This window comes from Manis javanica, chromosome 4 (genome assembly GCF_040802235.1).
Source record: "Manis javanica isolate MJ-LG chromosome 4, MJ_LKY, whole genome shotgun sequence".
Classification (NCBI taxonomy): domain Eukaryota; kingdom Metazoa; phylum Chordata; class Mammalia; order Pholidota; family Manidae; genus Manis; species Manis javanica.
The window spans coordinates 127,048,224-127,059,625 of NC_133159.1; the positions used below are offsets into that span (position 1 = coordinate 127,048,224).

At 58.4% G+C, this 11,402-nt stretch overlaps 1 protein-coding gene across 1 annotated transcript; it reads left to right on the forward strand.

Annotated features, from left to right (window-relative positions):
* The first annotated feature begins 2,175 nt into the window (after positions 1-2,175).
* Positions 2,176-9,683, forward strand: LOC108398198 (uncharacterized). Its single transcript, XM_073232944.1, has 13 exons — positions 2,176-2,381; positions 3,086-3,276; positions 3,855-3,944; positions 4,282-4,433; positions 4,574-5,094; positions 5,576-5,773; positions 6,084-6,187; positions 6,651-6,720; positions 6,987-7,052; positions 7,394-7,459; positions 8,279-8,400; positions 8,509-8,609; positions 8,976-9,683. Exons 1-12 carry the CDS (start codon positions 2,244-2,246, stop codon positions 8,588-8,590), a joined length of 1,800 nt encoding a protein of 599 aa, XP_073089045.1. The 5' UTR covers positions 2,176-2,243; the 3' UTR covers positions 8,591-8,609; positions 8,976-9,683.
* Positions 9,684-11,402: the final 1,719 nt, after the last annotated feature.

Genomic DNA, 11,402 nt, shown 5'->3' on the forward strand with positions numbered 1-11,402 from the left:
TTTTCAACTTGTGGCTATCTTTGGGAAATAAAGTCAGAAACCCTCCCTCAAGGCATTTCATGATCTGTTTTGTGACACCTGTTAAGACCGTGGAGGAGGGAATGTAACAGTAATAAATGAATGTGTAGTAGAGGAAAAGAGGAATGAAATCTTTGTTTAAAACAGAACACTAACATTCACTGGAAAGTGAACTCAAGCAGCCCCAGAAACTTTGTCCACTAATGGGCAGAGGTGGATGGGGTGGCAATTTCTTCTTGTTCTCCAGATTTTCTTAGTCTGAGGGTCAGAGTTAAAGCTGAAAGCTGATTTTGTTCAACCCCAAGCATCCTGTCCCAGGGGACTGAGGAGGAGCAGAAAGGAAAAACAAAAAGCTAGTGAACTGGTGCAGGAATGTCTGCCTGGACCCTTGCAAGCTGCTACTTCATGTGTTGGCACCCCAGCCTCTCTCCTACCATTTCCCTTGAAAAGCTCTGACCACTTGTGTGTCAGGAGGATGGTGGTTCTTCAAGGCAGGAGCCTACCACTCCCTCATTTGCTAGCAAGTCAATAAATGATTCTTTCCTTTCCTCAAAACCTTGTCATTGTGTTTTGTGGTTTGACCTCAGGGACAAGGACTGGGTCTTGGTATCAGGAGCAGCAACCCCCACGCTGACCAAGTGCCCGCAGTGCCGCTCCTTCAGTGTCAGAGCCCACAGGGCTGAGTTGTCAGGGACGCAGAGCTCCCAGCTTCCACAGTCCTCTGTGCCTAGCAAGGAATTCATACTGTGTGGCAGGTCAAGTACAAGCCTGTAGAAATCCCTCTAAAGTATACATTGAAAGCAGTAATGCCTGGTGACACCAAGGATTTGAAAGAAGTAGGGGTGGTGATTTCCACATACCCTTATTGAAGTCACTCATTTAGCCTACTTAGAAAATGGATGAATCTTGGAGATGACAGCGCATGATTGTCAATGTAATCAGAATGTCTCAAATTGCAGTTCTTGCTGCACATGGGGCTTCATTACTTGATCCCCAAGCACCCAGTGTGTAACTATTGGTCAGAAAAATGCTCTTTGTTCTCTTCCTGTGAGTAAAGACCAGCAGGGCAGTTAGCTTTCAGCCGACAAGGAGAGAAAACTATCTCAGAGGTATATCAGACCTCCACACTTAGGTTGTCATTTAGACAGAAGGAAGCTTCATCTCCTTTTCCTTCCAGAAGCCATCACACTGGCCCATCCCATTGATGGTACTAGGCTGATTGGACCCAGTGATCAGGAAGTACAGCTCATCTAGGCATATTGATAGCACAGTCACGTGTCAGAAGGTGGGAAATAAATCCGACAAAAATTCAGGGACCTTTCATCTTAGAGAGAAGCTACTAGAAGCCTATCTTGTAGGCATGCCAAGCTATCCCTTCTATGGTGAAGAATAAGATGCTGTATCTGCACCCACCACCCCAACACACACACAAAAGAGCACAGCAGCCTGGTGGACCACCTCGGATTTCGGAGGCACCATAGGCTTCATTTCTGGTGTGCCACTCTGACCCATTTACTGATTGATCTGAAAAGCACCTAGTTTGAGAGCAGCCTGGACCTTTGGAAGATGGAAGGCAGTAGATGGCAACACCTGGATCTCCTCTCATTGCTGCCCCTTCGAGGTGCACACCTGAAAATGGCCTAGCTTGAGATGGACTTGCCCAAGATCACAAGGCCCGGACCCCGGCCTGACCTGCGTGGTGTTCCACTCTCCATGCCAAGCCTGGTTGGCATTCTTCCATCTCTGAGTCTGTGTGTCAGACACACGTGACACCAGCCCCCAGGAACTGGAGGTGTCATCCATATATCCCTGGGGATGTCCCTAGGGAGGAATGTCTGGCATGACCCTCCCTGTTCAGGTCGGGATGTTGGGCAGGTCCTGGGAGGTGCTGTGGCCTCAGCAGGACAGGGAACTGGTGAGAAAAAGCAGCCTGAGTTCAGCTCTTGTCTCCTCAGAGCTGGGACCCCGGTGACATTGCCAAGAGTGAGGGGAGAGCTCTGGTGGAGATCTGTGTAGTCATGCATGGCAAGGGCCAGGAGGGTGGGCAGTCAGCATCCCAGAGGGGCATGTGGGTGTGTCTGAATGCAGGGAGGGGCCCTTGAAGAAGTGATGTCACTGATGACATGCCAAGTAGAACCTCAATTGTGACCCGGACGGACGGAACCCAGCTCCTGGTCGCAGAACCCAGTCCTGCTCACTTGACCAGTGGCGCTCAATAGAGCAACATGCGGTCTTGTTGTGCAGAGCCTGCTGAAGGCGTGGGAGTCAGGGAAGCTGAGAGGGAGAGTCTTCCTGCTCGCTGTGGGCATTGGCTCAGTAACCTCCTCCAACGCCTCTGTCCATGTCTCCCGAGGAGCCCCGAGGTAACACAGGGCAGCCCGAAGTGGGCCACTCCAGGGCCAGGCCACAAGTGTGACCCATACTGGCTGACCTTTCCCCAGGCCCCTTGTGTGTGTGTGGTGGGTGTGGGGCATGGGTGGGACTGAAGGCTAGGGAGCAAGGGGCAGTCAGTGTCACAGCTCTGGTCTCATCATTCAGAATTTGGAGGTGAGTGTTGGGACCAGGTACTTCCACCCACATGTTAGTCCTGAGCCCAGGTATGTCCTCTCCTTCCCTGAGGGACTGGATGTCTACACAGATGGCCCTGTGGGCCTGATCTCGGGGGCACAGTTTGGGGCCCACATTGCCCCCTGCGGGGAGGTCCATGCAACCATGGGTGCCTCCCGTCCAGCTACCAGGTGCCGGCTTTGCAGAGCTCCACCCTGGGGAGCGTGGAGGAGTTGGTGGATGGATTCACCTACTCCATCTCCCTGGACCTGGGGCAGGTTGTCTACATCCCAGGACCCCATTCCAAACCTGGCAACTTGCCAGGGCCTTCCCAGGGCTTCCCCATGAGAGTGGCTGACAGGACCACTCCAGAGGGCCTGGAACCTCATTCCCAGGGGCACCCCGTGCCTCTCCTTGCTTGCATCCCAGGGGGCTGGGGACTCTCGGGTGAGCTACAAACCTCCCTCTTCCTGGTGGTTCCTGGGTTTCCCACTGATTCTATCACTGCTGTCCCCCTCAGCCTACACCTGAGCCATCTGTCCATGGGACTGAGGTCCCCAGGCACAGGGCTCCCCGGACAGGCGTGAGGGGGAAGCAGAGAAAGCGCACAACACGAGTGGAACCAGCTCCAAACACCAGCCGGAGCACTCCCGAGTCCACACTCCCTCCTGAGGATGCTGACCAGCCAACCATGAGCCAGCAGCTCCCCCGGTGAGCACCCACCCCCTCCTCGGCACACTCAGGCCTCTGCCCACAGCCTGCTGTGTGTCTTGCATGTCTCCACATGTGTCTGAGCCGCAGTGTGCTCCTCTGACAGGCAGGGTGGCTGGCGATCAGCCTGTTAGGGTGCCCATGGGGAACACGGGAGGAGCCTTAGAGGGGCTCCTCTGGTGTCCGGCAGCGCAGAAAGGACTGGCAGCCAAGCTGGGCCACTTCAGGGCTTACGTCTCTGTACCCGATGAAAGCCTTTGGTCTCACCCATCAGTGGCCTGGAGCCTGGCTCATTTGGAAAAGCACACGGAAAGCAGCCTTTGGAACAGAGGCTCACGATTCCCTGTGGCTGGGCCTGGTCCTTAACCTCACCGTGGCCACATGAGAGACCTCTGGGGGCAGCAGAGGGATACCTGGGAAGGTTTTGGCAGGACTTCCTTTAGCAACAATAGGTATGCAGCTCCCACTTCATGCAGACCCTTTGGGGACACTTAGCATAACTGAGTGAAGGAAGCAGACACAATACTGGGACCCTGTCCCAGGTGGAGTCAGGTAGTCACTTCAGGCGTCATCCACAGGTCATGGCCGGGGAGCTTCACGGGCAATGCCCTCACGGCCTCCTCAAGTTACAGGGGGCATTACAAGGGGCCAGAGAAGGAACTGAAAATGTGAGCATTCACTGGGTCCAGAGGGAGCACTGCCTGTCTCACAGAATGGGAGGAGGAGGAGTTTGGGGCTTGGGGCAGGGGGAGCACAGCAGAACCCAGTAGGTCACTCATCTTCGGATTCCCATGGGTGGGCTGATGACTGGGGACTTCCTATTTGGGAGAATGGGAAAGGATGGGGTCCCATGACAGACACGCAGGGTCAGGAAGGGGGAGGGGCAGGTGCCTGGACAGGCAGGGGAGTGCACAGCAGCAAGGCCCACACAAGGGTGGACCAGGAGGCCAGTGTGGCTGGAAAGACCAGGCTTCTCACTCTGCCACCCCCCCCGCCTTCCCCCAGCCCCAGGATGGGACAGGCTAGTCGCCTTGCCTGGGAGCCCGAGCATGTGCCTAGTGACCTCCATGGCCAGCCTTCATCTACCCTGGAGGGCCAAGTCCTCCACCACTTGGTCCAGGAGGAGCACCTGGGGCCCACGGTGGCAGAGCTGGAAGGTGAGGGGCTACAGCCAGGGGACCGTCTAGGGTGGGCTTCCTGGACTGGGGTTCCCTTCAAGGCAGTGAGGGCTCTTCTGTCATTGGTAAGACATGGGGAATCAGCCCCGCAGTGATTCTTTCTCTGTGTCCTGCTCCAGACCCACAGCAGATGCAGCTGGCCCCAGAGACAAAGGGAGGGCTGGCTTCATGGCTACAGCGAGTCCAGGAGCTCTTTCAGACCCCTGTGCTGAAGCTACGGCTGGTGTCACCTGCTTCAGCCCCTGAAGAGCTGGAGGACATCCCAGCAGAGGCCTCAGCTCTGAGGCAAGGCCCCAAGCTGGAGCCCCATGAGTCCTCAGGCATGGGGCCTGGAGCAACTGTCGTAATGGTACCAGGCCTTACAGAGCCAGAGCCATGTCCAGACCCCGTGAGCCCCTGGGACATCCCAGGAGTGGTCTCAGCCCTGGTGCCAGGCCCCAAGCTGAAGCCCCATGAGCCCTTGGGCCTGGGTCCCATGACATCTGCAGGAATGGCACCGGGCCTGGCAGAGCCAGAGGCGGACCCAGAGCCCACCAGTGCCTGTGTCGCAATCACCCGGGACGTGTGGAGGAAGGAGGAGTGGACCATTCTGGCATTTCCCCATGGCCTGGTGGCTGAGCAGCTAACCCTGATCTGTGCGGTGAGCGGAGCGGGCTCTCAGGGTCAGGGGTGCACCTGCCCTTTGTCACCGGCTGCCCCAGACCTGGCGTCCCCTGACATGGACTCCTGTGATCTGGGCCCATGTTCCAGCTTCCCCACGGACTCACCATGTGCCCTGAGAGACTCTCCTCACCCCCAAGCCCTCCCTAACCACACATGGGACAGTAGGGCTGGCCCTTAGAGATACTTGCAGACCAATGAGGAGGAGCGGAGGGAAAGTGGGCAGGGCCTGGCCATGCTGGGAGGGGCAGGGCAGGGGAGGGTGCTCAGGGAGGTACTGCCACCACTGTTCCCTCTGTTCCCCACCACTGGGTGCCTCAGTGGACAGGGTCTGAAGCCTGGATGACCACAAGGCTCACAGCATGTCCTCAGCTGCCTGGGCTCCAGCTCTGACCAGTGACCCTGCCTGGGAACAGGGGCACCAGGGGCACAGCTGGATGACCCTCCCTTGTGATCCCCAGGGGCTGTACAACAGGATGGACTTTGCAGAATGTAACAATTACTTACAGAACCAGCCACAGATGGGAGACACATATAGGGTCCTCAAGGAATTTGATGATGCCTTGGTTAAGTTGGTCACCACCACCTGCCTTGGGACCCCGAGCATGATGGCCTGCGACAGGGCCGAAGTGGTTAGGTTCTGGATCTGGGTGGCCATGGTATGTCATGGGACACCCCCGGAGTCCCCTCCTTGGCCAGCTCTCAGGATGGGTGCCTGTGGTCTGCCCTGCACAGTCCCTGGGCCCCTCCTGCCAGGGGTGTGTGGACCTGTATTCACAGGTCCCGGGGGTGGGACAGCCATCCCTGGGCCCTTCCTTGGGTTGAGCTACAGTCCTCCACCCAGGAGGGCTGCTCAGCAGGTACCAGGTGTGCTGGGCTCCCTGGGTGTCTGTCTCCTTAAGGACAGGAGTTCATGGGGGGACAGAGCAGAGAAGCAGGCCATGCTCTCAGCTCTGTCTTCCCTCCCAGGGGAGTCTGAACCTCAGGAACTACACTGCCCTCCATGCCATTGTCTCTGCCCTGCAGAGCCCTGCTATTCGTCGTTTGGAAAGCACCTGGGGACATGTTTCCTGGTGGGTACTCCTGTCCCTGGAACCAGGGCACCTGAGTGGACAGGGACACACCTACATCTGGTAGTGTCCCCTCAGTTGGCTGGGACTTCCTGGGAGGCAGTGAAGCTTAATGACAGGGATGGTGGGCTCTTGGGGCCCCCTGTGGGTTAGGCCAGGGGTACCCCTGCAGGAATCAGTTTCCTCCAATGTCAGGTGTGGGTTGAAGCCCATTGGAGATCTTGAGCTTGTGTTCTGCAGCAGGAGGTCTCTGCCCCAAGGACAGAGACCTGGCCCAAAGCAAATTCGCCCCTGGGTGGAAACATGGAGCCCCCTCCACAGGCCACAGATTCCCCAGGGCTCAGGGCCATGGTGGAAAGCCTCCTACAGGCTAGTGGACCTTCTAGGATCTCCAGGAAATGGGGTTTGCCCCGAGACTCTCCACCTGCTGGCCTCATGTCTCCCTCCTCCTCGCCCCTCCCCTTAGCATCTGCCTGATGGTGTATGAAGACCTGAAAACGCAGGACAACTGGGTTCACAGGAAGCGGCTGTTCAAGGTAAATGGGGGCTGAAGGTCTGGAAGGGAAGGGTCCTCGGGGCAAGTCCTCTGCCGTGCTGTGGCACAGCTTTGGGGAAGACTCGATGTGTGCGGGGTGAGAGGGGGGAGCTGATGGAAGTAGGGTCCCCCAGGCCCCCAAGGGCCTCATCTATCTCCCTCCCTGGCTCCACTTGACTGGGGGCCTGGCATCCATCAACCACGGTCTGGTTGTGGGAGGCCACGTGGGAGGGGTGCATGAGCACCTGAGTGTCCTGAACCTTGCAGGAGATGGAGTCCATATTGAGGGCAAGGCAGTGGGGCCGCATGGGACCCGAGGAGAGGATGACAAAGGTGAGAGAGGCGTGGCCAGGTTCGGGGCAGTGGGGGCGATCCTGTACCTGCTCCTGGTGCCACCAGACCTGAGCTGCCAGCACTGGGGTGACCGGGAGGAGGGCGAGAGCAGCTGGGTACAGGGGGAAGTTGGAGGACAGGTGCAGGGGCCACAGGTCCTGGGATTGGCCAAAAGCCAGCCCTGGGAGGGACCGGGAGGGGAGAGCAGGGCGAAGGGATGGGGGAGGCAGCACAGGGTGGTCCAAGGGAGCTGGGGGCTGTGGGTGTAGGGTTGAGGGGAGGTTCTGTGGGTGCCCCTGAGGCAGGCGGGGACTCATCACCTCCCCACCCCGGTGGCACAGGACTTGATCCCCTACCTTGGACTGATCCTGGATGATTCCATAGACAAACACCTGGAATATGAGGATGTGAGTGAGCCCCGAGGGGCACAGGGGGTCAGGATGGTGAGCTTTAGAGAGGAGAGAGCCCCCAGTGAGCCCAGACCTCTCAGCACCAGGCTCCCCCCACCCTCCTGATTCCCCCCTCTACCCCAGGAGCTGGGCTTCTTGGAGAGGACTGCCAGAAGGACCGGCTTAAGCCCCGGGCCTGGCCCCAGGGCAGGTGGGGCTGAGGACTCCAGGGGTCAGCATCTGGGCAGGACTGGCCTCCCCCTCAGGCTCTGCCCAGGGAGGGATATTGCTCCTTCAGGGCAGGAAGCACATCAGGGGGCTGGCAGTGCCTTCCTGCCAGAGGCCTCAGCTCCCCAGACTCATCTCCCCGGGTGCAGTCCCCACTTCTCGGTAGCCCCGAGCCTGGGCCAGGTCCAGGTGCTGTTTCTGGGCAGGTCAGCCTTGGAGGCCCTGGCAGGCCTCCAACTCGAGAAAGGGTGGGGACGTTCGGGCCTTGCTTTGGGCTCAGGGGGCTGTTTCTGATGCACTTTGATTTCTTTACTGCCGTCAAGACCCCCTGGGCAGGACCCTGTCCAGCCCATCCCCTGGGCCTAATGTGTCTTGACAAAGTTAAGACACCCAGATCTCAGGACACTCAAGGCTTTGTCAGGTGGGGGATGGGGTGTGGCATGAAGGCCACCTTCCTGGAGGAAGAGCTGGAGACCCAACTGTCAGAACAGGCAGGGCTGGATGGCATTGGAGGGAAGGCGGGTTCCCATGAGCAAAGATCCGGGACCATCATAGCGCCCCACTCCTCACACACCTCCTTCTCTGTACCCTGTTCTTGCTCTGCCCCAGTTCGCTGTCATCCAAAGTGAGATCACCATGCAGAGGAAGCTGGCCAAGGTGTATGACCTGGAGCCCAATGAGTGCTTCCTGTCCTTTGCCAAGGCCATGGAGCCCCTGGATGAGGAGGAGAGGTGAGGCTGGCCAGAGTCAGGTGTGGACTGCAGCTGCCAGCAGGCTCTGGGAGAAGGGCCCCCTGACATGTGGCTCCAGGGGCTCACAGGTGTCCCTCTGTCCTGTAGCTACAGCCTGTCCTGCCAGCTGGAGCCCCCATGCCAGAGGGCCAGCAGAAAGGGACAGTCCTTCAGGTCCCACAAGATTTAAACTTACTGGCCAGGGCCAGGTGAGTTTCTGGGCTGGGGCGATTGGCAGGGGGTGGGCTGCTCCTCAGCCTCAGGGAAGCTTCAGGCCATGTTGGGTGTGGGGGCATCCTAAAGACCGGTGGGGCTGGGGTCCCAGCTCCATGGCCGACCAGGCCTGTCAGACTGAAGGGTGGTTCCCCTCCCCCTCTGGGACACAGCCACCTCCTCTTTAAGTAAGTGGCACTCAGGAGCCTTCCTGTGACAGGGGACCCCCCCCCCAGGTGCTGGTGATTGACAGGACTCTAGGCACAGGGCCCAGAGCCCAGAGGGCAGTGGGGACGGGGTGGAAGCAGGGTAATGGGGGAACCCGGGATAACCTGCCTCTTCTCACCCACGTGGCCCTGTAGCTGCTGTCATCGGGCCCTCGGCCCTGCTGGTGTCCTGGCTGCATGTGGAGAAAGCTTCTTCCCCTTAGGGCATGAGGCACCTGCTGCCCCAGGTCCCCAGACTGCTTGCTGCTCCTCTTCCTCCCGCTGCTCATCCTGAACCTCTGCTGGGCAGGTGCTCTGGCACCTCCTCCGTCCACAGACTTCGGCATCTTCCCATGCTGCCGCTGCATCCTCAAGGGCCTGTACGTAGCCACTGCCAACCTGGCCACCTTCGTGCTGTGTCCTACCCTCTGTTCGTGGCCCACTGGACAAAGGCGAGCCACCCCACCGTGTGGAGGGTTTTCCCCTTCGAGTAGGTGGCCTCCCGCCATGACGCTATCTGCTGCCTTGGTGCCATCAGCCACCGAGTCATAGCCACAATGGTCCAGGAAGAGCTGGGGCCTGTCCTCACCATGGCCAGCCTTTCCCAGGATGGACACAGAGATGGCACAGTGCTGCATGGGACCAGCGCCCCCTGGGTACCCAGTGGAGGCATCCAAGGCTGCAGGGGTAGCCGGCTGTCGCAGGGTCCCAGGACATGCTCCTAGTAGAGCCCCTGTGCAACTCCCTCCCCTCATCCCTGAGAAATAGCCTCCCCAGGCACAGTGTGGTCTTGGTGTTGTGTCAGAGGTTTATGGTTCCTGGGGGTTGGGGTCATCCCTGTGCAGAATGTAATAAATGATGAACGATTGCCACCACACTGCTCTTTCTTCTCAAAGCTCTGCCCCTCCTGCAGACATCGTGTACCCCAGCCCACCCCACCCCCAGCCCTCCAACTCTGACGCAGGGGGGCCCTGACCTATGCCAGGTTGTCCTTCATCCTCTGTCCTCCCCCCATAAGGCACTCAGGAAGACTGGCACACCTTGGCAACACTGGGGAGGGCTGTTCAAACAGAAACTGGGTCTTTCTTCCTGACACCTATAGGTGATGATCAGACACCAAAATCTACTGAATAGATGCCCCGGGGAGACTCTTCACACCTTGAATGCCACTGCAGATGTCCTAACCCAAGTAGATCCCAGGGCTGCAGGGCACCAGTCTAGCACTGTCCCATTTAATGACATACAGTGCCCCAACCATTCCAAGAAATTCCTTTTCAAAAAATGTTGAACTTGGTCTCCCAAAACACCTCCAAGAGGTGCACGCCTTCTGTTGGGGGCCTTTCTCTGAGCCCAATTTCTCTACGCTTCACAACTCAGAGCACCCACCAAAGCTCCCAGGTCCCCAGTCCTCCTCCATGGTGCATCTCAGCCATCCAGCCCCAGGCCAGGCTGGTGTGAGGCCGCTGGTGTCCCACTCCTGGGTCCTGGCTGAGCGGCCTGACGTCTGTGACCTGAGTGGAGGCGCTTGGCTCTGATTCTCCTCATAACGCTCTGCCAAGGCTCTCAGGATGTGTTCACCCTCCCAGGAGGGGAGGCCTGGCCTGGAGGGGAGTTCCAGGATCAGCACAAATACCCCCTTTGGGGGCTCCAGGCTGGAGACAAGTCTCCAGGGCTTATACTGCAGGTGGGGCCCCAGATTGGGACTGGGGAAGTAGACGTGGGCCCTCCTGACAGCCTCAGGTGACCAGGTGACAGGAGGTAAAATTGGGACATCCAGGCCACCCTCCTTCCCCTCGCCCTGCCCACAGCACCCTCAGAGCCATCTGCCTGCATGGTGATCCCAGGGATGACCTCAGGCTCCCCGGCCACATAGGGAGGGAGGTTTGGGCAGAAGGAGGACAGGCAGGCCTCTGGCAGGGCGGTGGCCCAGGTCAGACCTGTCATCCTGCACGGTCCACCAGCCTCAACCTTCTGGGTGGTCACTGGGCCAGCGGTCCGTCCTGTCCTGGTGTGTGCAGGTGCCCCAAGCGCACCGCGGCCTGGACCACTGGTACTGGGACACCAGGCTCACATGGCTGCATGGCCACCCTGACTGTGGCTGCAGTGCACCTTCCCCACCCGGCATGTGCTGGGGAGGTGTAGGGCCCTCTGGCCCTGGGTGTGCTACTCTGTGCCCAGGCATGGGCTCTGGGGGCTCCCCGTCTTTGGGCTCCTCAGAGAAGCTGATGCTGGTGTTCTTGTTCACAGGCTCAGAGAATGAACTTTGCAAACACTCAAGGTAGGAGAGCATGTGCGAGGCTTTTATTTAGAGAAAAAGCAGAGGACAGAGCTCCTGGCTTGTACCTGCCCAGAGGGGACAAGATAGCCCCGGGGTGATGCACTGTCTAGGGGATTTATAGGCAGGTGAGAGATGAAGGGCCAGGGATGCAGACCTGCTAAATAGTCCCCAAATGCTTATCTTTGAAGAGACACAATTTCTTATCAGTCTTCCAGATTATTTTGTAGAGTTAACACAAGAAATTTACTGGTCTGATTCTTTTCCAGAATAACAGCTTCTTGGTTTGGGAGCGTATCAGTCAGGAC